The 26,974-nt window shown below is 44.3% G+C and overlaps 2 protein-coding genes across 3 annotated transcripts; one reads left to right on the forward strand and one right to left on the reverse strand.

Annotated features, from left to right (window-relative positions):
• The first annotated feature begins 1,400 nt into the window (after nucleotides 1–1,400).
• On the forward strand, nucleotides 1,401–16,741 carry aebp1a (AE binding protein 1a). Of its 2 annotated transcripts, none has more exons than XM_080510043.1 (21): nucleotides 1,401–1,719; nucleotides 5,980–6,216; nucleotides 6,300–6,353; nucleotides 7,341–7,391; nucleotides 7,851–7,910; nucleotides 7,981–8,040; nucleotides 8,126–8,185; nucleotides 9,525–9,602; nucleotides 11,451–11,560; nucleotides 12,379–12,518; nucleotides 12,642–12,726; nucleotides 12,807–12,951; nucleotides 13,357–13,436; nucleotides 13,623–13,746; nucleotides 13,833–14,029; nucleotides 14,174–14,347; nucleotides 14,436–14,561; nucleotides 14,646–14,892; nucleotides 14,975–15,114; nucleotides 15,347–15,446; nucleotides 15,551–16,741. In XM_080510043.1, exons 1-21 carry the CDS (start codon nucleotides 1,473–1,475, stop codon nucleotides 16,129–16,131), a joined length of 3,096 nt encoding a protein of 1,031 aa, XP_080366169.1. In that variant the 5' UTR covers nucleotides 1,401–1,472; the 3' UTR covers nucleotides 16,132–16,741. The 2 variants fall into 2 exon arrangements, with proteins under 2 accessions (XP_080366169.1, XP_080366170.1); XM_080510044.1 differs by having other exon boundaries at nucleotides 1,640–1,715.
• A 638-nt stretch (nucleotides 16,742–17,379) lies between these two features.
• Nucleotides 17,380–26,254, reverse strand: ddx56 (DEAD (Asp-Glu-Ala-Asp) box helicase 56). The gene is made up of 14 exons (XM_080510536.1): nucleotides 26,196–26,254; nucleotides 25,116–25,277; nucleotides 24,877–25,031; nucleotides 24,005–24,175; nucleotides 23,809–23,899; nucleotides 22,673–22,914; nucleotides 21,668–21,814; nucleotides 20,345–20,458; nucleotides 19,653–19,747; nucleotides 19,314–19,387; nucleotides 19,142–19,231; nucleotides 18,946–19,051; nucleotides 17,855–17,964; nucleotides 17,380–17,775 (listed from the first exon to the last, which is right to left on the reverse strand). Exons 1-14 carry the CDS (start codon nucleotides 26,250–26,252, stop codon nucleotides 17,692–17,694), a joined length of 1,698 nt encoding a protein of 565 aa, XP_080366662.1. The 5' UTR covers nucleotides 26,253–26,254; the 3' UTR covers nucleotides 17,380–17,691.
• Nucleotides 26,255–26,974: the final 720 nt, after the last annotated feature.

Genomic DNA, 26,974 nt, shown 5'->3' on the forward strand with positions numbered 1-26,974 from the left:
AGAGGAAAATTTTGAAAAATAAGAAAAAAAAATTAATAGAAGAAAGGAAGAAAAAGGGGGGGGAGGAGAATCAAGAACATTTTTAAGATTAAAGGGGAAAATGGAAAAAAAGAAAAGAGCAAAATAAATAAATTGGAGGAAAAGGTAAGAAATAACAAAAATTAACTTCTAGAAAAACGGAGGAAAAAAGAGGGGGAAAGGAGAAACAATTTTTTTTAAAGGATAAAAAAAATCAGAAAAAGAAATGAGCAAAATTTGGGAAAAGGGGGAATAAGAAAAAATAATTAATAGGAAAAGAACATTTTATAAAAGGATAAAAAAGAGAAACAAGAAAATAGGAAAATTAAGAAATCGGGGGAGGAAAAGGGGGCAAATAAGAAAAAAGAATCAATAGAAGAAAAGGAAAAATAAGAGAAAAAGGGAGAAAAATAAAAAATTATGAAAAAGAAAAGAAAGAAAGAAGAAAGAAAGAGAAAAGAGAGAAACAGCAGCTATAAACAGATATTGATCTATAAAATACCTAAAACAGAAAAATAACAGAAGAGTGTCGTTTGTAGAGACACTTTGATTTATAAACTTTTTCATTTTAGACATTTTTCAGGTTTTGCAGCTTAAGAAACATTTTATTAAAACTTCTGGTCAAAAAAGTCTGGATCTCGTTTTGAAGGTTCCCTCGTCTTCCAGGAGACGATCTTCTCTTCTCCTCTCTTCTCCTTTCTTCTCTCTTCTTCTCTCCTCTCTGCTCTCTCCTTCTCTTCTCTCCTCTCCTTTCTTCTCCTCTCTTCTCTTCTTCCCTCTTCTCTCTTCTTCTCTCCTTCTCTTCTCCTCTCCTCTCCTCTCTTCTTCTCTCTTCCTCTCTCTTCTCTACTCTCTCTTCTCTCTTCTTCTCTCCTCTCTGCTCTCTCCTTCTCTTCTTCTCTCCTCTCCTCTCCTCTTCCTCTCTTCTCTTCTTCTCTCTTCCTCTCTCTTCTTCTCTTCGCTCCTCTCCTTTCTTCTCTTATCCCTTTTCTTCTCCTCTTTCCTCTCCTCTCTTCGCTTCTCCTCTCTTCTTCTTCTCCTCTCTTCTCTTCCATCTTGACGGTTCTTTGCTCGTCTCTCAAAGATAATAACTAAAGTTCAATGTTCCTTTCTTCTCTCTCTCCTTCGGAGGAATGTCCCATGTGGCAGACGCTCCTCCCCTCCGCTCAGGAGAGGAGTGAGGGGAGAAAAGGGGGTGAAGGGCCAAGAGGGAAGAGATGTGACTGCGGAATGGGAGGAGGAGGAGGAGGAGGAGGAGGAAGAGGAGGGTCTCCACACCTCTTTTATGCCTCGTCCAGGACCAGTGCAGTCTGATGACCCGAGGCGGCCGGCTGGCTCTCTCTCTCTCGCTCTCTCTCCCCCCCCCCCGTCTCTCTCTCTCTCTCTCTGACTTCCTCTCCGTCGAGTCGTTCCAGTCGTTTCTCTGGTTTCAGTCGTTCCGTCTCGGCGGCGGAATGCGTCTCCAGGTCCTGCTCCTCTGGGTGGGTTTGACCCTGAGCTGCGCTCTGCTCTGCTCTGGAGGCGACGCCCGGGAGGACGGGCTGGCGGCGGGTGAGGGTCGGGCGAGCGACGCCCGGGGGCGAGGAGGAGGAGGAGGAGGGGGGGAGGAGGAGGAGGTGATGATGGTGTCCGACGAGCCGGGCGAGGCGGCGGAGAAGGTGAAGCCGAAGAAGAAGAAAACCCCCGAGGAGATTGAGGCAGGTAGGACGGAGTTGCTGAGTTTGCGTTTCAGAAAAGTTCCCCGTTTACACGGCGACGTTTCGAAAACGATGTCCGTTCGTACGGAAATGGCGGAAATGCCGCCAGAGCATTCACACCCCTTCGTTTCCATGGAGACAAAGTCAGAGTGTTTTGAGTGGTTTGCGAGCACAGTTGTTGTGTAAACGTACAAAAAAACGCTACAAAAGTCCCCCCCCCCCTTTATTTTTTCTCTTGGGAATGTTGTCATGGAAACTGGGCTGTAACTTTTCACTTCCAAACTGAAAACATTGTAGCTTTTTGATAATTTCGTCACTACTAAAAATTACGTTTTCATCCGTTTCCGGGGAGACGGAGTTGGAGCGGTTTTCAAAAGTTCCGTTTTCCTCCATTCCCACGGAACCAATGCATTTTCAAAAAAGTTACATTTCCCCTCGTTTCCATGGAGCATGGAGCATTTTCGATTTCTCCCATTACCATGGAGACGGAGTTGCCGCAGTTTCAAAAAGTTAAATTTTCCTCCGTTTCACGGAGAATGGAGTCGGAGCGGTTTCGAAAAGTTACGTGTTCTCCACCATTGCCACATAGGCAGAGTCGGAGTGGTTTTGAACAGTCACGTCGTCCTCCGTTTCCAAGGAGACGGAGTTGGAGCTGTTTCGAAAAGTCACGTTGTATCCGTTTCCACGGAAACAACGCATTGCTCTTATTGTCGACCCGCTGAACTTCAACAGAACTACGAGTTACGACAGCTGTATCCGATGTTTTTTTTTTTTTTTTTTTTAAAGTTCCAGCTTGGAAGCTGCTTTCAAAAAGTTGCGTTTTCCGTTTAATACAAAGTGGAAAGTGGATTTTCTTTCCTTTTCTGTCGCTGCATCGCAGGAGGATCTCCAGTGACTCAGATGTTCAGACATGACGGCGCAGAAACTTTTTTTTTCTTCTACACAACCCGACTTCCCTCCAGGCCTTTTCGTGAAACTTTTATAGTGTCTTGTCAGAGGAGACAAAAGACATAAATAAAGAAAAGAGAAAGTGCGAGTGAGGCCTGAAGTGTTTCCACTACGAGTTTCCGTAAAGCGAGCTTTACGAGGCTCGCCGCCGCCGCCACACTCCAGTTTTCCGCTGCGTGAAGCAGAAACAGCAGAGACTCTTCATGGTCGCATAAAGAATCCTGTAATTAAGACGAAGCCAGAGACTCTAAACACTCTGACCGAGTGCAGATTCTGCTGAGCGGGCAAAAAAAAAAAAAAAAAAAACTAAAGCAATGAGAAACATGCAGCAAAAAAAAAAAGTTGTTCTGCTCATATTTAACCCTTTAACTTCCTGCTTTTTCTGCTTTAACATCTTGAGGGATTTCACACAATATGACGAATCGTATGCGCTTTAACAGCCATTGCATTCAAACTGTTTTCGAAAAGTTACGTTTCCCACGGAGACAGAGGTGGACTATTTAAAAAAAAAAAGTAACATTTCCCCCCCCCCGTTTCCATGGCGACAGACTTGGAGCGTCATTGGAAAGTCAAAGAGTTTCCTTCATTTCCACGGAGACGGCCCGTTTTAGGAAAAGAGCCATTTCCTCCGTTTCCACGGCGACCGAATCAAAGAACTTTTCAGAAAGTTAAGTTTACTTTCCATTCCACGAAGATGGAGTCGGAGCATTCTCCTCCTCTTCCTCCCCCTCCCCCCATCTCCACGCAGACGACATTTTCCTCCGTTTCCGTCGGACCACTTTCAGTGTCGCCAAGCACCGTTGTCATGGAAACAAATGCCCGGAAAAAAAACGCGGTGGAGGTTTTTACGTTTTTTACTTGAAAACGTTGCGTAAACGGGGCCGTCTACATCCAGACGCCCCCTAGTGGACAAACGTCAATGTTCATGGACACGGAGGAGAAACTCGGGGGTAAAATCAGTTTAGTTAAAGATCTTTGACACAAATTTCCAGTTTCAGAAGTTTATTCATGAGTTTATTTCTTTGGACGAAATTTATTTAACTTGTTATTCTGACTTTATTTCAAGGTTTTCAGCCTCACTATTGATATTTTTGTTTGGTTTTTTTTTAAATCGGCTCCTGATTTGTGGCCGTTTCAGCTTTTTCACTTAAGACAGATTCTAGATCAATCGTTTCATCTGTGTTTGTGTCACTCTGGTTTTTGGCAGATCTTGTTGTTGTTGTTTATTTGTTTACTTTACTTCGACTGCTCCCTGACTGGACCGGTTTATGTTGGGTTTTCTGAACGACTACTTTACAACTCGTCTTGATTTTCTGGTTCTTATAGGATTTTGATTTAGTTCCAGGATTTCTAGACTGTTTTTTTGATTGTTTCTATTTTTGGGGTGAAAATCTGACATTTTAAATTGTGTATTAAAAGCATTTTATTCTTGGTTTTTTGGGGGTTTTTGGTGGTTTTCCAAAACCTATTAAACATAATCTGCTGGGAATCAAACGTCAAGTGGGTCAGGGGGTCAAAGTTCATCTCTTTGAAACCGACTTTCATTTTTTAAGTGCTCCTGCACTCATTGGAATTTCTTTTTCAGTTGTTTTGTGACATTTTTATGCACAACAGTTTATTTCTGACTGCTTTTTAAAAAAAAAAAAAATCCATTTCCAAGGTTGGTTCACATGTTTCATGTTAGTTTTAAGCAACTCTTCTAAATATTTGTACTTGGTGTCTGTCACATGTGGCCGCTTTTTGGTTTTGTTTGGACTGTGAGGGCGATCTCATGCCGCCGGCCGCCCGCTGTGGGTCGAATTAGAGGGTTCAGCTTTTATCTCTTTGAAGCGGCGAAAGGAATTCTGGTCCGGAGCACATTCCCGACATCAAGATTGATTTCAGTCTGAGACGAAAACACGACCCTCATTTGTGACGCACTGGTTCCACTTTTTCTGAAAAATGCGAGTACTCAACCTTTAGTTACTTGTCGATGTCGAGTACTGGTATGAGTACTTATTAAATGTCATGGAGCCTAATTTATTCTCCAAACATAAAATCACCTGGAACCTCCTTCGCTGTTCGAGAGTGTATCAGTCATACGTCGTAATACTCGTCCGTACTCGCTTTCTGGTGCTCTTGTGAAACGTCATCGGTTGGAGACCAAGTACTGATCCGATTCCAAGTACGCAGCTCGCCAAGTACGCATGAAATACCAATACTGGTATCGGTACAATATTGGATCCGATAATGGCATCTGTGCAGTATTGGATGCAATACTGGTATTGGTGCAAAATCGGACCTGATATCGGTATCGATGAAGTATCAGAGCAATATCAGACTCAACACTGGTATCAGTTAAGTATTGGTCTAGTATCGGATTCAATACCGGTATCGGTTAAGAGTCACTGCAATATCGGACCCGATACTTGTATTGGTGCAATATCGGATACGATACTGGTATCGGTTAAGTATTGGTGTGGCATGAACCCGATACTGGTATGGGTGCAATATCGGACCTGACATTGGTATTGATTAAGTATCAGTGCAATATCGGACTCAATACTGGTATCGGTTAACTATCGGACCCGATACTGGCATCAATGGTTAAGTATTGGTGTAGTATCGGGCCCGATACAGTATTGTTGCACCCCTAACACTCCCGTGTGTCGATCAGATGATTTTCTGCACTCGAGAAATGAAGGTAAATATAAAAAGGAGATGAGATTTTTGCAGTGAAGGATACTTTAGAGTTCCTGAGGTCAAACAGGAGCCTCATTCACCGCCGGCCTCCAGGTGTTTCACCGTCCACCAGCAGAGACGACTGACAGGCGTGACGGGAGCCCCTCCCCGTCCAGAACATGAGTAACGGGCCGGCTGTGTTGCGTTTAAGCACCGCCGGGACGTCGGGAAACCCGTCGAGTGGCGTTAAAAACAAGCGGCGCTCCACGTCTGCGTTGCAGCGTAATGACGGCGGGTTAAAAACATCCACTCTGTCATCGTCGGAGAAATTTCCCTTGAAATCATTTGCTTTGATGTCTTTCATGTTCAGGGGTCGTCTCTAATCAAGCGTTTGCGGAGGAGGAAGTCCACGTCCTGGTAAACCTCGACTGGGAGTCACAGTCCTATAATATAGTTGTTGTTGTTTTTTAGGTTAAAATCGTCATAATTCAACAAATCAGAATCGTGAATCAGCTACCGAACCCTCTTTGAGACCATGATTGACGGTAGCTTGAAGGCGATACGGAGCCGAGGAGAGGAACTTTAAAAGTTAAAAGTATTCGCATCCTCTCTTCCTCAAGTCTCAAGTAACCGAATGTCCTTCGTGTCCCTGAAGCCAAGGCGAGGAAGGCGGCGGAGAGGGAGGCTAAAGCCAAGAGACAGAAGGCCCCGAAGCCCACCAGGAAGCCCAAAGCCCCCAAAGCCACCAAGAAACCCAAAGTACCCAAGGGTACCAAGAAGCCCCGGACCAGACCCGAGACCAGAGCCGAGACCAGCACGGCCCGGCCGGACCCGACCGCCCCGGGTCTGGACAAGGAGGAGAGGCTGCTGACCGAGCTGCTCTGGGGCCCGAGTACGACCCACACTCACATTGAGAGGATTATACATCAAGACATCAAGAAATCTTAAAATTCGTAATTTTTTTTAACCCTTCAGTGACTCGACCTTTGACCCCGATGACCCCGTCGTTAGAGGAGCCCGTCCGGCCAGGTAAGGCTCGACTCATAAAGTTCTTAAACGTTTTCTTCTTGTACTTTTCCTCAGTTATCGAGTTACACATCATTTTATACTTTATTCCTGGACACTATATACAGTATAGTTTATAGACTCTTATTTATTGAGGGTTTTTGAAAACTAGAATAGTGTCATTTTCACACTTTCACGAAATTTCATCACATATAGAGTCTTAAAAATACGCAAAATTTGATTTTTTTTTTTTTTTTATCCCAAAAATACCATCATCAACAATAATAATTAAAAAATATTTTAGGTTTTTGAAATAATTTAAACTTTCTAATTTAAGACATTTTTTAAATCGATGTCTTAAATTTATTTTGATTGTAAATTTCTTTGAATTGTTTAATAATTAAGAAAACATTTTACTATTGACTAAAACAGCAGGAAATGTCTCATTTCCTTTTTCTGCGGTTTTTGAAAACTGGTCTTTTCCACATGTTCAAGAAATGTCATTATATATAAAGAGCCTTAAAAATATATAAAATTAGATTTTTAAAAGAACATGTTTTTCCAAAAATTCTAATTAATAATTTCGAAATGTTTTTGAATTTTGAAAGCACAATTTTCAATCATCATAATCATAATTATAATAATTGAACTATTAAAGGTTTAATTCCGATTAATTTAATTTGCATGATTAGAATATCAAATAAGGTACTCCTTACTTTGGAGATTCATGTAAAACAAATAAATAAAAAGAAAATTAATATCTGAAGAAATTAATATCTGAAACTGATTTAATCTTTTGACTTTCTCTTACATTATATTACATGAAAATATCTTTATACACAACCTTAAAACAGCTGTTAAAGTAAGCTGGTGTACTGAAGTGTGTAATAGTGTGTAATAAAGTGTGTAGTAAAGTGTGTAGTGTGGTCGAGTATAAAAGGACAAACTGATTCCTCTCACCTCGAATACTTTGTACGTTTGAACTCGTTTCCTTCCTCTGTGTGTCTGCAGTCGTCCAGCCCGCCGGGTCAGAGTGGGAGGAGCCTGTCGAGCCAGACCTCGGTAACCACCGATTGGGAAATTCCCATTTCCCAGTTGGGAAACTTTAGATAAAAAGCAAAAAACAAAAAAACACAGCGATGACAAAGAACCGTGTTGTAAAATTCAACACACTGGTTAAAACGATACACATATTTAGCTCCTGCTGTTTATTTATATACCAAAAACAAGATTGGAGAATACTGTGAATAAATAATCATGTCTAAACGGTGAAAAAAATGATTTTTAACTATTTATTTCAATTCGTTTTTTGCTACATTGTTGTTGTAATGATAAAAAATGGCCACCAGGGGGCATCGTCACACTCAAAAATAGACCAACTGAACCAATCGGATTGAAAAAATTGGCTTATAATAAACAGAACAATTTATTAAAATTTTTTGCATATTGGTATATGTATTGTGTATATGTTTACCGTGACCACTAGAGGGCGCCATTAACTAAAGTCTGTTTTCATCACAGATAAAATCCGCAACAGGAAGAAAGAAGCGACGACGACTGAGGCCATCGTTTACATACCAGGTACTCGTCGTTTTCACTGCAGTAACGATCTGGAGCGACCGTCGCCATGACGATTGTCACTTCCTTTCAGAGGAAACCACCGGCGTGCCGTACGTCGGTCCCTGGTACGAGGAGTACGACTACGCCGACCGTGAGCGCCGTTCCCCGGGAAAACATCCAGACTGCCGCCGCGTCAAGAGATTAACTCTGTTACGTGTGGGATTATTTCTCCACAGTGGCAGCGAAGAAACAAGAGGAGGAGGAGGAGAGGGCCCGGAAAGAGAAGGCTGCAAAAGGTTTTTAACTTTATTTAAATATTCGCCACAAAAAAAAAAAAAAAAAGCTCTTTTTTGGTGAAAATTATTGAGATTTGAGCTGCAATTGGATCTCTGGTCCACGTCTCTGTAAATATTGGCACAAAATTGATCATGAGAACATTTTCTGGTGGGAAAATTGTTTTTCACCACAATAAAAAAAAACTTTTTTAAACCACTTTTTTACAAAATGTAAGTGACTAAAAATACAATGTAAGGCACATTTGGTAGGAAAAAGACTTTAGTTTTATATTTCCCTGGAATATTTCTTTTTTTAATTCTATAATATTTAGAATATGTTAATCAGATTTCCCCCCCAAAAAAAATTTTAATTGTTGATTTTTCAACAAAAAATATCTTTTTTTAAGTCCATAATTTCAACTTTCTAATTTGACATTTTTAAAATCTGTCAAAATAGGTTTTTTTTTTAATAAATATTGTTCAATAAAAGATGCCCCATAGAAAATGCAGAATTTCCTTGTTTCCCCAAATGTATAATAAAAAAAAAATGTTATCTTCAAAAATAAATGTAATTATATTTTTTCAAAATAGTACAAAAAAATGAAAAGAAAAGTGGTCAAAAATACCAGAAAATGTGATTAATGAAGGGAATCACTGTGGAAGACTTAGTGTGCTACAAAGCTGAGGGCTTTCCGGTTTTCACGACAACGGAACTCAAAGCCACTGAAAATGCAACTTTTTGAAAACGCTCTATTGATGAGCTACGCACATGCTCAGTAGAGACAATCCTCCAGGATGTCATTACTCCCAGTGTATAGCCTCCTGGGACTTGGTGCTTTTACTTTGACAGTCACTGTAATAACAATTCAACTTTCTGGCATTTTCTTATAACTGAACATAATTTTGAAATACTCTTTGTGTAAACGCGAAACTTAAAAAATAAAAAGCAGTTCCACTTGAAACTTGTCACGTAAACAAGCCCTAGGCTAAAAAAATGCATGAAGAAAGCATGTTTTTGTTTAATCGGAGCAACGAGGGCGGTGAAGTTGAGATTATCCGGCTCTGCTTTGTGTTCTATAAATGTCAGTGTGCAGCTGGATGACATTACCGAGACGTGAAGAAGCAGAAAGGGAGTAAAAAAAAAGTGTGATATCAGAGTCTTACACAACATTTTCCTGCGTAATTCCACTGGAATTTGAAAAAAAAAAAAAAAAAGCAGAGTGAGATTGAAGTGAGTCACATTCAGAAGTCCAGCAGGAGAGCAGAACGCAGCACATATGGAAATGCTTTTGCACGGCGGCGTGTTTGGCGAGGCCGCGTTGTGACACTTTCATGTTTCTCTCATTTTACGCTCTGGAAGCCGAGCGCCTGAGGAAGGAGTGGGAGGAGGAGGAGGAGGAGCGGCTCCGGAGGGTGTCGGTGCCGGCGGAACCCAAAAGTAAGGAGATCACCACTCCTTAAAGTTTAGATCACAACGTGACGCATGAAACCTGCGTTAACTACGGTGGCCTGGAAGTGCAAAACACTACAAACTTCTGAAAACACGACAAAAATCTGCACTAAACACTACAAACTTCTGAAAACACGACAAAACGTATACAAAACGCTACAAACTTCTGAAAACACGACAAAAATCTGCACCAAACACTACAAACTTCTGAAAACACGACAAAACGTATACAAAACGCTACAAACTTCTGAAAACACGACAAAACATATACAAAACGCTACAAACTTCTGAAAACATGACAAAACATATACAAAACGCTACAAACTTCTGAAAACACGACAAAACGTATACAAAACGCTACAAACTTCTGAAAACACGACAAAACATATACAAAACGCTACAAACTTCTGAAAACACGACAAAAATCTGCACCAAACACTACAAACTTCTGAAAACACGACAAAACGTATACAAAACGCTACAAACTTCTGAAAACACGACAAAACATATACAAAACGCTACAAACTTCTGAAAACATGACAAAACATATACAAAACGCTACAAACTTCTGAAAACATGACAAAACATATACAAAACGCTACAAACTTCTGAAAACACGACAAAACGTATACAAAACGCTACAAACTTCTGAAAACACGACAAAACATATACAAAACGCTACAAACTTCTGAAAACATGACAAAACGTATACAAAACGCTACAAACTTCTGAAAACACGACAAAACGTATACAAAACGCTACAAACTTCTGAAAACACGACAAAAATCTGCACTAAACACTACAAAATAAAAATTTAAAATTACTATATTTTACACACCGCAAAATTAAACGAAAAACACTACAAAATAGAGAAAACATTCTGAAAACACATTAAAATGTATATAAAACACTAAGACAGAGAAAACAAAGTTTTGCTCAAAACACTACAAAATAAAAAAAAAAACACTATATTTTACACAAAACAGCAAAATTAAAAGAACACTACAAAATGTATACAAAACACTACAAAATTGTGAAAACACTACAAGATCGAGAAAACATTACAAAATTCTGCTAAAACACTACAAAATTAAAAAAAAACATAATATTTTATACAAAACACCGAAAAATTAAAAGACAAACACAACAGAATAGAGAAAACAAAAACTTTCTGAAAACGGGTCAAAATGTATACCAAAAAAAACAGAAAACACTACAAGTTAGAGAAAACATTACTATATTTTACACACAACACAGCAAAATTTAAAGTAAAACACTATAAAATGTATACAAAATACAAAAAAATATAGAAAACACTACAAGTTAGAGAAAACATTGCAACATTTTGCTCAAAACACTACACAATAAAAAAAACATATTATATTACACAAAACACAGAAAAATTAAAAGAGAATCACCACAAAATAGAGAAAACAACAACATTCTGAAAACACTACAAAACGTATACAAAACAATACAAGATACAGAAAACACAACAAGTTAGAGAAAACGTGACAAAATCTTGCACAAAACAACACAAAAATCCCCCAAAAAACACTGCAAATTGAGAAAACATCACAAAATTAAAACAAAACAAAACTATGAAATACAGAAAACACAACATTCTGAAAACACTACAAAATGTACACATGACACTATAGAATTTATAGAAAACACTACAAAACAGAGAATTTTGTCGTGTCTTCTGCAAATTCTGTAGCGTTCTGGGAATTATTGGTTCTGTGTGTTTTCAGAACTTTGCAGTGTTTTTGTTGCAGTGCTTTGCTCCTCCAGGCCACCGTAGTTGTGAGTGTTTCCGGTGTGTTTTCCTGCCAGAGTGTCCTCCTCTGGGCCTGGAGTCCCACCGGGTGGAGAACGACCAGCTGCTGGCCTCGTCTCAGTCGCACCACGGCTTCGCCGCCCAGAGAGGACGACTCAACATGCAGGTAGACGAGCTGAAACGACGCCTGAACAGAACTCAAGTACAAAACATGGTGAACTTTGAACCGGGGGAAGAACAAGAAAATATTCAAGTGTAAAAAAAAAAAAAAACACAAAACCAGAAATTATTTTAAATTAAATGAAATTATTTCGCTACGTAATTGATCATTTCATGGTCTAAATGTGCAAAAAATAAATAAATACACCATCAAATAATTAAATCTGTCAATTAATTCAAATTGGAATAAAAAAAACATAAATGTTATTAAATCATTAATGAATTGAATGTCTTTAATTAATAAAAATATCAATTAAGTAAAAAAATACAAATCTAATTTCGCCATTTAAATAATAATTTCATGGTCTAAATGTGTACAAATGTAAATAAATACACCATTAAATAATTAATTAGATGTCATTAATTCAAATTGGAATCAAACATAAATGTGTTATTTAATCATTAATTAGTTAAATTGCAAATTAATTTTATGTTAAAAAAATTCACTATTTAATTAATAATTTCTAGGTCAAAATGAGCAAATATCAAATAAATAAAAACGGCATTTAATAATTCATTAAATGTCATTAATTCATTAAAATGAATTTTTTCACAGAAAATAAAATATTCTAATTAATTAATGACAGATTTATATCCAATTTCAAGTAATTAATGACCATTTTAATGGTGTGTTTATTTATGTAATTTTGGCACATTCAGTCCTCCATAATAAAATATAATTTAGAGCAGAATTTTCCGCTCGTTGGAAGTAAAAGAACAACGTGTCGGGATGTTGAGGTACCTGATCCGGACTGTCCTCCGCAGGGCTCCGAGGACGACGACGACCTGTACGGCGGCGCCTGGTGTCCCGAGCCAGAGGAGGCCACCCACTGGTTCGAGGTGGACGCCCGGCGAGAGGTGGAGTTCAGCGGGGTCATCACTCAGGGGAGGAGCTCGGACCAGACGTGAGTCCCGAAGTCGCCGCCACCATGGAGAACCGATCGGAACCGTTTGTGGGCGACCGGCTGGTCTCCCGGCCGATCGGCTGTGTTGAAACGAGCTTCACAACACTTGGTTCTCCGTTGCAGCGAGGACTTCGTGTCGTCGTACCACGTGGCGTTCAGCAACGACAGCCGGGATTGGACCGTGCTGCACGACGGATACGCCGAGTGGGTGAGTGGGAATGGAACCGACGCTCAGACTTCACTCTGCTCCAGCTCCATGGTTTACCCCTATGTCGCCCCCCCATGTAGCTCTTCTACGGGAACGTGGACAAGGACACTCCGGTCATGAGCCAGTTCACCCCCCCTGTGGTGGCGCGCTACATCCGCATCCTGCCTCAGAGCTGGAATGGAAGCTTGTGTCTCAGAGCCGAAGTCCTGGCCTGCCAGCTGCCCAGTGAGACTCACACCACCCCTAAACAACCAACAGCCCAACACACAACCCAAAAGCTTTAGCACACTACCCAACACACCACCCAACAGTCTCAACACACTACCCAACAGTCTCAACACACTACCCAAAAGCTTTAGCACACTACCCAGCACACTACCCAACACACCACCCAACAGTCTCAACACACTACCCAACAGTCTCAACACACTACCCAAAAGCTTTAGCACACGACCGAACAGTCTCAACCCAACACACTACCCAACAGTCTCAATACACCACCCAACAGCCCCAACACACCTGAATCACTTCCAACACCCCCCCCCCCCCCCCCCCCCCCCCCCCCCCCAGGAGCAGCAGTAAACGGAGTATTTTTGAGACCTTCCAGTCATTGTGTTCTCCTGGTTTCAGGTGCTCACCGCAGTGAGAACCACGTTAATGCGTCCGATGAGCTGGACTTCAGACACCACAACTACAAGGAAATGAGACAGGTCTGTTTTCTTTCCGTCTCTTTTAATTGCCTGTAAAGTGGAGTTTTACTTGCTTACTTTTCCCCTCACCGCTTTGTGTTAATAATGTACTCGACATGTTATTCTCAACACAGTACGAAACACTGCAGAAGCTCATGAAACAATAACCGAGTCCCGCCTCTTCCTGCATCTCTGCTCCTCTTCCAGATGATGAAGGTGATCAACGAGGAGTGTCCCAACATCACCAGGATCTACAACATCGGGAAGAGCTCGCAGGGCCTGAAGATGTACGCCATGGAAATCTCCGACAACCCCGGGGAACACGAGACAGGTGGGACGTTAGGTTTTTTTTTCTCATAAAAACTACAAGTAAGACCTTGTTGCTAAGTCATCGCCGTGACGCTGAATCGTCTCCAGGTGAACCGGAGTTTCGCTACACCGCTGGTCTCCACGGCAACGAGGCCCTGGGCCGGGAGCTGCTCCTGCTGCTGATGCAGTTCTTGTGCAAAGAGTACAACGAGGACAACCCCAGAGTGCGCCGCCTGGTGGATGGAGTGAGGATCCACCTGGTGCCTTCCCTGAACCCCGACGCCTACGAGCTGGCCTTCCAGATGGTACCAAGAAACAAATCAAAACTAAATTAACGTCAAGAGTTTGGATAAATCCTTCTCTCCCTAGTGACGAGTCATTTCACTAAAAGGATACTATGGGTAAATTGTGAAAACAGTCATGCTCACGTCTTCCGTGTTTTCCTGCAGGGCTCCGAGATGGGGAACTGGGCTCTGGGCCACTGGACCGAAGAAGGCTACGACATCTTCCAGAACTTCCCGGATCTCAACAGCATCCTGTGGGGGGCCGAGGACCGAGGCTGGGTCCCCCGAATCGTTCCCAATCACCACCTCCCGCTCCCGGAAAACTTCCTCAACGGCTCAGTGAGTACACCACACTGTACACACACTCACGTTTTCCCGGGAATTTGGATCCGATACGGTGGCTTCATGCAACGTCTCCATCTTTCAGCTCGCGGTCGAGACGAAGGCGATAATCTCCTGGATGCAGCGCACCCCGTTTGTGTTGGGGGCCAATTTACAGGGGGGAGAAAAGCTGGTGGCCTATCCCTTCGACATGCAGCGTCCGCCAATAGCCGTACGTATCCTTCACGAAGGAGGACCAGATCAGACGGACCTCGGCTGCAGACTAACACCACAACTCCACTGTGTGACGCTTCAGGTAACCGACAGCCGCCGCTGGAGGAGCAACTCGGACATGAACGAGGAGACATGGTCTCGCATCCAACGCCAGAACCAAGGCGCCCTGAGGGAGACCCCCGACGACACCATGTTCCGCTGGCTGGCCATGTCGTACGCCCACAGCCACCTGACCATGACGGAGACGTACAAGGGCTCCTGCCACGGGGACGACGTCACCGGCGGACAGGCCATCACCAACAGGGCCAGCTGGAAGCCAGTGGTGGGCAGTAAGTACCTGTGGACGGACGAATTTACCGTCCGGGATAATGAGATGAGAATCACAGAGTGTCGTCTCCGATCCCACAAAAGGTATGAACGACTTCAGCTACTTGCACACCAACTGCTTCGAGCTCTCCGTCTTCCTGGGCTGCGACAAGTTCCCCCATGAGAGCGAGCTGCCGCTGGAGTGGGAGAACAACCGCGAGTCTCTGCTGTCCTTCATGGAACAGGTCGGAGGCCGAACACAACGCAGACATAGAACTTTGAATTAACTTCAAACCCTAGAAGCCATTTTTGACCTAAACCTGAGTCCCAGTAAGAAAGTTTTCACTTGAATTGGAGATTTGACGAGCTCAAATGAACGATTACTTAAAACTGGTACCGAATCGCTCTGGGTGCATTTAGAACGAATCTAATCTCAAAGTCGATAACTGGACTGAGAGATGCTTTGATGTCTTTCAGGTGAATCGAGGAATAAAAGGTTTAGTCCGAGATGTGGAGGGAAATCCGCTGCCTAATGCCACCGTATCAGTGGAGGGGATACGACACGACGTCAGAACTGGTGAGACCCAAACACGCAAAGATCAGACTCTTGGATTGGTTGGCCCGTTGGTTGGATGGATGGACGGACGGATGGAAATTAAAGCCTTTGCTCTTTGGTTCCAGCTGCCGGTGGCGATTACTGGCGCCTCCTGAATCCCGGCGAGTACCGCATCACGGCCAAAGCCGATGGCTACACGCCTCAGACGCGCCTCTGCATGGTGGGCTACGACTCCGGGGCCACGCCCTGCAGCTTCACCTTGGCCAAATCCAACTGGGACCGCATCAAGCAGATCATGGCGCTCAGAGGCAAGAGGCCCATCCGGATCGTCAGCAGGCCGAAGGCGCCCACCACCACGGCGGCGCCCATCACCACCACCACGGGGGCAGACGACCACGCCGAGGCCCAGAGGGTGGAGAGACTGCGGCGGCTTCGGCTGCTGCGCCTACGGAGGCTGCGCCTGCAGAGATTGCGAGGCGGTCTCGGCGTCATTCCGACGACTACCACCACCACCACCACCACCACCACCACAACCATAGCAACAACAACAACCGCCACGACCAAACCAGTGGAGACCGACAGCACCACATCCTGGTACGACGCCTGGTTCCCGGTGGAAAACTGGTCCACAGAGAACCCGTTCGACAGCATCGGCTTCGAGTCGGCGCCGACTCAGGACTATCCGTTCGAATTCACCATCGACTGATAGCAGTACTCGCCTACTCCACACACAGTCCTCCACTAACCACCACCACCAAAACACATTAGTACTCGTTCAGTTCAGCCAGTACTCGTAATGAACGCACAGCAATGAGACGGCGACGGTGAGAGTAGTGGGGAAATTCCCACGAGGGGATGCGGGAAGTTCCTGAGAGCTCTGGGAAGATTTACCGAAAGATCACAAGAAATGTCGTCAAATGATTGTTTTGTTGTTTTTTTAATCACTGTGTATTTACGCTTTTCAGGTAAAAAACACACTAGGGGCGGGTTTACATTTTTAAAGTAACCAATCACGCTGAATATGCGCCGAGACGCCTTTAATGGAACCGGATATTTCCGAAATGTTGCCACTTACCAATTGTTTTTGGGGCGGGAAGATTCGGAACGAGAAGTGTAAATAGGTCCTCTGCTGCGCGGAGTCGGTCCACAGCAAATATGGAATCTTTTCAACACTCGAGTTAAACATTTGTCTAGAGCCGACGTCGGAAAGGAAAAGCAGGAAGTCTGGAGTGGATGGATACGTTCGTTTAGTGGCTTCAGATTAACGGCTTCTTTTTGTACTGCTGAATGCATTTAAATAAAAGTTATTTTCTAAATTGTCGGAGTCCGTCTCGTCTTACAGCTCCGCTGCTAACATTAGCGCCGTCACAGAGTTACACGTCTAAAGTTACTATTCTAATAAACTCCTCTTTACTGGGAGACGGGACTTGTTTATTCTGAACTCAAGTCACTGAAATGAAATGTGTCTCACTGTAGGAAGCATTAGCATTATTCTGTAGCTGGGGCTAGCATTAGCGTGCTAAGAAGTTTGTCTTGATCCCAAGAGTGGTTTGCATGTTGATTATAGAGCATCTTCCTCCTCTAACACCAGATTATAGAGCATCTTCCTCCTCCAACAACCAGATTATAGAGCATCTTCCTCCTCTACCACCAGATTATAGAGCATCTTCCTCCTCTACCACCAGATTATAGAGCATATTCCTCCCCAACACCAGATTATAGAGCATATTCCTCCTCTACCACCAGATTATAGAGCATCTTCCTCCCTCAACACCAGATTATAGAGCATCTTCCTCCTCTACCACCAGATTATAGAGCACCTTCCTCCTCTAACATCAGATTATAGAGCATCTTCCTCCACTAACCGATGTCACATCCAGAAAACAGTTCCTTTGATTCAGGTTTTCTCTCTTCAAGAACAAAGAAACATTTGTACACATTGTAGTTAATTTTATTCTCAATACGTCAAAAATGTTAATTTGAATGTGTTCAGCCACGATTTCACGTCTTCCTGGTAAAAACTGTATTTTTTAATCAAATACATCACAAACTCATATTGAATTAGACGTCCTGTGTTAAACGTTTCATTAAGACCAGGTGGAGAATCCTCTCAGGACACAGGGAAGGAAAGTTCCTCAGATTGAAACCGATGGTTTCTCCATACGAAGTCGGTTTTAACTGCAGCCCGTCCACTGTGACGGACGTCCTGCTCCACAGTTCACATCTGCCTCAGCAGAGTTCAAACCTCCACCTCCGCCTCGGGCCGCTACGACTTCCCGGCTTTGCCTTTGCGGTTTTTCCCCCCGGTGTAGCGGAAACTCTTCAGCGGGTTCTTCCCCCGGGCGTTCTTCTACCGGACAGAGAGAGACGACAAATTACACCCGTCATCCCCACAGTGAAGCGGCATGCTTCCTTTCAGAGAGTCTCACCTTGAAGTTGGTCTTGACCACGCCTCCTCCTGCTCCTCCTCCTGCCTTCGCCTTCTCCTTCTTCCTCCTCCTAGACATGGGATGCATCACGCTCTTCAGCGTCTCGGGCACTGATGGAAAATAATGTATGAATTTCACACTTTTTCAATCTCGTAAAATAAACAACTGTGGAAATACTTGGATGAGGTTCCTCAAGATGTTTTACCACAGGAAGATGCTCTATAATCTGATGTTAGAGGAGGAAGATGCTCTATAATCTGGTGTTAGAGGAGGAAGATGCTTCGTAATCTGATGTTGGAGGAAGATGCTCTATAATCTGGATGTTAGAGGAAGATGCTCTATAATCTGACGTTAGAGGAAGATGCTCTATAATCTGACGTTAGAGGAAGATGCTCTATAATCTGATGTTAGTAGGAGGAAGATGCTCTATAATCTGGTGTTAGTAGGAGGAAGATGCTCTATAATCTGATGTTAGCGGAGGAAGATGCTCTATAATCTGGCGTTAGAGGGGGAAGATGTTCTATAATCTGATGTTAGTAGGAGGAAGATGCTCTATAATCTGGCGTTAGAGGAGGAAGATGCTCTATAATCTGATGTTAGTAGGAGGAAGATGCTCTAAAATCTGATGTTAGCGGAGGAAGATGCTCTATATAATCTGGATGTTAGAGGAAGGTGCTCTATAATCTGGCGTTAGAGGAGGAAGATGTTCTATAATCTGGCGTTAGAGGAGGAAGATGTTCTATAATCTGATGTTAGTAGGAGGAAGATGCTCTATAATCTGGCGTTAGAGGAGGAAGATGTTCTATATAATCTGGATGTTAGAGGAGGAAGATGTTCTATATAATCTGGATGTTAGAGGAAGATGTTCTATATAATCTGGATGTTAGTGGAGAAAGACGCTCTATATAATCTGGCGTTAGAGGAGGAAGATGTTCTATAATCTGGCGTTAGAGGAGGAAGATGTTCTATAATCTGATGTTAGTAGGAGGAAGATGCTCTATAATCTGGCGTTAGAGGAGGAAGATGTTCTATATAATCTGGATGTTAGAGGAGGAAGATGCTCTATAATCTAGAGTTGATCCTCGTCCTACCGAGGTAATCTGGAACGTTCCTCAGGTGAGGTTTGACCACAGCAGGATGAAGGTCCTTGTCGTGTCGCAGCAGCTGCAGGTCTCTGGGATTATCTTCGAAATACGTCTGAACGGCGGCACAGAGATCAAAGATCAAACACGGGGCGTCACCCCCGCCACCGCGCCGGTTCCTCGTCGCCATGGCGACAGGTCTCACCTTCAGCTTCTCGGAGTTGAGCAGCTCCCGTTTGATCTCCTTCAGCCGGGCCTCCCTCACCGCCTGCTTGGTCACTGAACGCATCGCGTCCTGGAAACAAGGGGCGTCACTTTTGCGCACCTCTAACATCAAAGCGAAGGTGAGATAAAAGAAAAAAAAGAGTGGTACTCACCCTGCACCGGTACCTGAAGCCCTCGATCTCCTCCATCTTGAACTGGTACGGCTTCAGGACGCAGTCCGAGTCATCTGGACACACCGAGTCACTTTCAGCGGGTTTGAACGTAAACATGGTGAAAAGTCAGGATAAACATCTGTTTGTTTATTCTGTCTCATGTTTGTTTATTCTGTCTCATGTTTGTTTATTCTGTCTCATGTTTGTTTATTCCGTCTCATTCTAGTGAAAACTCCTAAAAGGAAAGTGTGTGAAGCTGCAAAGGCTCATGTTCCGAGCGATGAAATGCAAAAGGAGTTTGTTTGTTTGTTTGTTTGTTTGTTTGTTTGTTTCTCTGACCTCTGCTAAGCGCCTCCTCCACCTCCGACAGCAAACCAAGCTCCGTGTGAGAGATGAACGACAGAGCAGTGCCTGGGTGGTCGGCTCGGGCCGTCCTGGAGAGAGAGAGAGAGAGAGAGAGAGAGAGAGAGAGAGAGAGATGGAGAGAAAGAGAGGGCAAGAGAGGGATAGAAAGAGAAAGTGAGATGAGAGAAAGAGAAAGAGGGTGAGAGAGATGGATAGAAAGAGAAAGTGAGATGGAGAGAAAGAGAGGGCGAGAGAGAGAGGGATAGAAAGAGAAAGTGAGATGGAGAGAAAGAGAGAGGGCGAGAGGGATCAAAAGGGAGAGCGAGAGAGAGACAGAGAGTGAGAGCGAGACAGAGAGGGAGGGAGAAAGAGAGAGAGAGAGTGCAAGCGAGCGAGAGGGAGATAGAGGGACATAAAGAAGGAGAGAGATAAAGAAGAGAGAGAGCGCAAGCGAGAGAGAGGGAGATGAGGGAGAGAAAGAAGGAGAGAGAGCAGCCGAGTTTCAATATTTGCTTTCAGATCAAACGCATAAAAGTCCCTTTGAAGTGAAACGGTCAATTTTAAAGCCGTCGACTCACAAAACACAAGAAGAAGGAGGAGGAGGAGGAGGAGAAGGAGGGAAAGAGGCGGAAAGAAGAAGACGAGCAACAGAAAGCGAGGAGCAGAAGCGAAGCGCCCGGCCTCACCGTCCCACTCGGTGGATGTACGACTCCACGGTCGGGGGGAAGTCGAAGTTGATGACGTTGGAGACGTTGTGGAAGTCGATTCCTCTGGAGACGCCGAACTCTTTGTCTTTACCGCTGAGGAAACAAAACCAGTGAACATCTGGCCTGGCTTCTTTTTTTTTTATTTTTGTTTTTTACATTGAGAGAGAGAGAGAGAGAGGGGGTAGAAAGAGAAAGTGAGATCGAGTGAAAGAGAAAGAGAGAGAGGAGATAGTAAGAGAAAGAGAAAGTGAGATGGAGTGAAAGAGAAAGAGAGGGTGAGAGAGGGATAGAAAGAGAAAGTGAGATGGCGAGAAAGAGATGGCGAGAGAGAGAGAGAGAGAGAGGGCGAGATGGAGCAAGAGGGAGAGACAGGGAGCGAGAGGGACAGAGAGAGAGAGAGGGAGAGAAAGAGAGGGCGAGAGAGAGAGGGGGATAGAAAGAAAAAGAGAAAGTGAGATGGAGTGAAAGAGAAAGAGGGCGAGGGCGAGAGAGAGAAAGCGAGATGGAGCAAGAGGGAGAGACAGGGAGTGAGAGAGAGAGAGAGAGAGAGGGACAGAGAGAGAGAGAGAGAGAGAGAAAGAGAGGGCGAGAGAGAGGGGGATAGAAAGAGAAAGTGAGATGGAGTGAAAGAGAAAGAGGGTGAGAGAGGGGGATAGAAAGAGAAAGAGAAAGTGAGATGGAATGAAAGAGAAAAAGAGGGTGCGAGAGAGAGGGATAGAAAGAGAAAGTGAGATGGAGTGAAAGAGAAAGAGGGAGAGAGAGAGAGGGATAGAAAGAGAAAGTGAGATGGAGAGAAAGAGAAAGAGGGCGAGGCGAGAGAGAGAAAGCGAGATGGAGCAAGAGGGAGAGACAGGGAGTGAGAGAGAGAGAGAGAGAGAGGGACAGAGAGAGAGAGAGAGAGAGAAAGAGAGGGCGAGAGAGAGGGGGATAGAAAGAGAAAGTGAGATGGAGTGAAAGAGAAAGAGGGTGAGAGAGGGGGATAGAAAGAGAAAGAGAAAGTGAGATGGAATGAAAGAGAAAAAGAGGGTGCGAGAGAGAGGGATAGAAAGAGAAAGTGAGATGGAGTGAAAGAGAAAGAGGGAGAGAGAGAGAGGGATAGAAAGAGAAAGTGAGATGGAGAGAAAGAGAAAGAGGGCGAGGGCGAGAGAGAGAGCGAGAGCGAGATGGAGCAAGAGGGAGAGACAGGGAGCGAGAGAAAGAGCGGGACAGAGAGAGAGAGAGAGAGAGAGGGAGAGGAAGAGAGGGCGAGAGCGAGATGGGGGTAGAAAGAGGAAGAGAAAGTGAGACGCCCCCTCAACTGACCTCCCGGGTTTGTCGGCGCCTTTCTTCTTCTTCTTCTTCTTCTGGCCGCCGCCGTGCGGCGCGGCGGCGGCGTCCAGCAGCACCTGCTCGTCTGTGGCGATGATGTGGTCGTAGAAACCGCGGTTGAACTGCGTGATGATGTGACACCTGCAGACGACGACACGCCACCATTTAGAAACCGACACGACTATAAAGCGCCGTTTATCAGACTTTTAATTTGGAAAAACGCCGCATGGGCACTTTGGGCGACTGTTTCCGTAACAACGGTTCTCCGACCCGCTGAAAAAGGGAACTTTGTTTAAAAACGGCTCCTCGGGTGGAACTCTAAGAAAAACAAAAAGAAAAAAAAGCCCCGAATCCCGTCACCATGGAAACTTTTGAAAACGGTCCGTCTCCGCGGAAACGGGAGAAAACGCCCAAACTCGGTTTCCAGGGAAACGGGAGAAAACGCTCAAACCCGGTTTCCAGGGAAACGGGAGAAAACGCTCAAACCCGGTTTCCAGGGAAACGGGAGAAAACGCTCAAACCCGGTTTCCAGGGAAACGGGAGAAAACGCTCAAACCCGGTTTCCAGGGAAACGGGAGAAAACGCTCAAACCCGGTTTCCAGGGAAACAGGAGAAAACGCCAAAACCCGGTTTCCAGGGAAACGGGACAAAACGCTCAAACTCGGTTTCCAGGGAAATGGGAGAAAACGCTCAAACGGGAGAAAACGCTCAAACCCGGTTTCCAGGGAAACGGGAGAAAACGCCAAAACCCGGTTTCCAGGGAAACGGGACAAAACGCTCAAACTCGGTTTCCAGGGAAACGGGAGAAAACGCTCAAACAGAAGAAAACGCCCAAACCCGGTTTCCAGGGAAACGGGAGAAAACGGAACTCCTTGTAAGTACTCCCGACTACAATTAGTTCTGTCCCGTTTCCTTCAAAATAAAATGACATTTTCACAAAAAGAGGCGGGTTCACCCGAAAACCAAAATGCGGGCGAAGCGAGTGAAGGCAGTGGGAACCTGGACTGGACGGGCAGCTCCGAGTTGAGGACGCAGGCGGGGATGGCGAACTGTTCCAGGAACAGCTTGAGGCGGTAGCTTCGCTCCACGGCGCCCACGAACAGCAGCGTCTTGCCGCGGACCAGGCCGAGCTTCAGCAGCGTGTAGATCAGCAGGAACTTGTCCTCCTCCCCGCAGCGGACGCTGTACTGCTGCAGCTGAGTGCTGCCGGGCAGCTGGGAGCCCTGCAGCTTCAGGATCACCTGGGGGGGGGGGGGGGGGGGGGAGAGAGGGGGGGTTACTGTTACTGTCAGAAGGGGGAAATAAAAACACATTTCACCAACTACTTTTAACTTCATTACACATTATTTATGGGAAAAGACAGTTTCATTCTGCATGTGTGCGCCTCCAGGTGGCTTGATACTTTTATTTTGACAGTCACCATAATAACAATCCGGCTTGGTGGTTTTATTTTGACAGTCACCATAACAACAAACCAACCTCGTGGTTTTATTTTGACAGTCTCCATAATAACAATCCAACTTGGTGGTTTTATTTGGACAGTGTCCATTATAATAATTCAACTTGGTGGCTTTATTTTGATAGTCTCCGTAAAACAATCCAACTTGGTGGATTTATTTTGACAGTCACTGTAATAACAAACCAACTTCGTACTTTTATTTTGACAGTCTCCATAACAACAATCCAACTTGGTGGCTTTATTTTGACAGTCACTCCAATAACAATCCAACTTGGTGGTTTTATTTTGATAGTCTCCGTAGTAACAATCCAACTTGGTGGTTTTATTTTGACAGTGTCCATAATAATAATCCAAATTGGTGCTTTTATTTTGACAGCCTCCGTAATAATAATCCAACTTGGTGGTTTTATTTTGACAGTCTCCATAATAACAATCCAACTTGGTGGCTTTATTTTGACAGTGACCATAATAACAATCCAACTTGGTGGTTTTATTTTGACAGTCACTATAATAACAATCCAACTTGGTGGCTTTATTTTGACAGTGTCCATAACAACAATCCAACTTGGTGGCTTTATTTTGATAGTCTCCATAATAATCCAACTTGGTGGTTTTATTTTGACAGTGACCATAATAACAATCCAACTTGGAGGCTTTATTTTGACGTTTGTCTTACGGGGTTGTGCAGCAGCAGCTCCTTCAAGGCTTCGACGTCCTCGCTCAGCGTGGCCGACATCAGGAAGGACTGGTAGATCTTGGGAAAGTGGCTGCAGAGACATCAGACACAACGCAGGAGTGATTGTTTGTTCAGAGCTGCTAGAAGACCAGGAGGCCGCCGGCGGAGGCGTCCTGCTACGCGGCGGCGCTCTCACCACAGGGAGTTCTTCAGGTCGGCCTCGAAGCCGAAGGAGAAGAGCAGGTCGGCCTCGTCCACCACCAGCATCTCCAGGGACGAGTGCAGCACCAGGTTCTGGGCCACCAGGTGGGCCAGGACGCGGGACGGCGTGCCCACCACCACGTCCGGCTTCTCCATCAGGATGGGCCTGCGAGTAAAAACACGGGACATCGGGTAGAAATTCAGAAGCTGAGGGGCTACAAGATGCTAAGAGATGTTAACAGAGGCTACAAGATGCTACGAGAGGCTACAAGATGCTACGAGAAGCAACAAGATGCTGCGAGAGGCTACAAGATGCTCCGAGAGGCTACAAGATGCTGTGAGAGGCTACAAGATGCTGTGAGAGGCTACAAGATGCTGCGAGAGGCTACAAGATGCTACGAGAGCCCACAAGATGCTACGAGAGCCCACAAGATGCTACGAGAGCCCACAAGATACTACGAGAGGCCACAAGATACTACGAGAGCCCACAAGATACTACGAGAGCCCACAAGATACTACGAGAGGCCACAAGATGCTACGAGAGCCCACAAGATGCTACGAGAGCCCACAAGATGCTACGAGAGCCCACAAGATGCTACGAGAGCCCACAAGATGCTACGAGAAGCAACAAGATGCTACGAGAAGCAACAAGATGCTACGAGAAGCAACAAGATGCTACGAGAAGCAACAAGATGCTACGAGAAGCAACAAGATGCTGCGAGAGGCTACAAGATGCTACGAGAAGCAACAAGATGCTACAAGAGCCCACAAGATGCTACGAGGTGCTGCCACTTCGTTTTAGCCTACAATCTCTATTTCAGAGTCGTTCCTCTTTCCCTGCTCCGACTCGCTGAGCGACTCGCTGACCTCTGTGCCGACAGGTCGGCTTTTCCCGAGATGTCGGCCACTCGGACGTCCCGGGAGCAGAACGCCGTCAGCTGTCGGATCATCTTCTGGACCTGCTGACCCAGTTCTTTAGTCGGGACCAGGACCAGGGCTCTGACGTCCTGCTCTCCGACGCTCTGAGGAGAGACAAACAATGGCCGTATTCAAAACACCAGCCTAAAAACAAGAAGAAGAAAATAACAGCGCTGATCTGCTTCTACCTGTTTGGCGGTCAGGATGCGCTGGATGACGGGGATGGCGTAGGCCGCCGTCTTCCCCGAGCCGGTGCGGGCGCGAGCCAGGAGGTCTTTCCCCTCCAGAGCCAGCGGGATGGCTTTCTCCTGGATCAGGGTCGGCTGGGACCAGCCCAGATCTGCCACCGCCTGGGGGGGGGGGGACAACAGGAGTGAGACCCGTATCTGTGATTCCCCCGCCGACGCCACAACGATTGGAGCACGAATGTGTCGCTTAAAACGACGCACAGCAAACGTCAACAAACTAAAATGAAAAATAGAAATAAACCCCGTTGCAGAGCTGTGGTGTCGATGTGCATCAATCAAATAAAATAAAATTAGGCATATGTACATTAAAAAAATCTGCTTAAATTACACAAAACACCAAAGTAAAACACACTAAGAAGATAACCACGCAGGTAATAATTACTGAAATAAGACAGAAAAACAAAACTCGGTGAAAGAAATATATTAAAAAAATGCCTCTGCACTCCATTAAAACTCCAAAACCAAATGTTACACTACATCTTAATTCGTCCAAACAGGTACAAAATACTAAAACATTCCAAATTATTCCCCCCCAAAAATCTAATTTTGAACCGATTGTCTACAATCGGTCCAAAACGAGCCTAAAAAAAGTGTAATCTCAGTTCAAAACAAGCTAAAACAAAAAAAAACAAGTCTACTCGTAGTTCAAACGTGAATATAAAAGCTCCCAAACCATCAATATTAGAGATCTTTATCCGATTAAAAAAACATTGCTCTGACATCACCACACATTTAAACCTCACGAGGTTGTCAGTCCCTCTGAGGGGTTTATTAGTGAAGCTGATGAACAAAAACAAGTTGGAGTTCAAGAAAAAGAAGGTAAATGTAAGAGTTCAAAATAGTTGGGGCATTTTACACACGAGCACAACACGAGCCACTAAACCAAAGCGGACAGCGCGAAATCCCCAATTTACGTCAACTTTACAAACTCCAAATGGTTTGATATTCTCGAATCAAACGCTCAAAGTCTCTCGGACACTATATTGAACGTTTATTAGAGATAAAAATGCGGTTTTTTACCTTTAAAAGACGGTCGTCCAGTCCCATCTCGTGAAACAGCAGCCTGTCGGCAGCCATGTTTGATTTTCACTACACGCGTGTCTGTGCGCAGGAATAACACGTCACTGTGTGACGTCACGATGCATTCAGGTTCCCTTTAGGAAGAAAACAAACATCTACATGACGTAAGGTTTATATTAATTTTAAAATGTATTAATCGATTTATTTAAGTTGATGAATGCACTTAAACGTTGAAAATATGCAGATAAATCATTAATGAGTCATAAAATCTTCACACGTGACGTTAAAAGACAAATATTGACAAAAGCGTTTGTCTTCAAGAGGGTTATGAGAACAAATTAACAATAACAAAATTAGCAATTGGATGGAAAACATAACGTGTTCTGATAAGACAACAGATAATAATGTTACTTTTCCTATTTAATGAACAAATGTATCTTATTTCGACATCGGTGCAGTTGTAAAAAAAAACGGACGTTTCTTGAACGCGGCTTCCGTATATGTTGCCATGACAACTACACTCCCGTCTCCAGTGAATATGACAAAGAAACGGGATGATGAAGATACAAACGTGTAATTAAAAACATTGGATGAATTCTGCTTCAAACGTATTTTTTTCACGTATTTTGCACGATATTATTTCAGTTTTCTGAAATATTTTATATACCCATTCTTTACGTTGTTTTTGTTTATGAAACCTACTCAACGGTACTATTACTCACTTTGAGGAGGTATATTACTGTAATTATGAGCATTTAAATTACAGCTATATGTGTTTA

This window comes from Blennius ocellaris (assembly GCF_963422515.1).
Source record: "Blennius ocellaris genome assembly, chromosome: 15".
NCBI lineage: Eukaryota > Metazoa > Chordata > Actinopteri > Blenniiformes > Blenniidae > Blennius > Blennius ocellaris.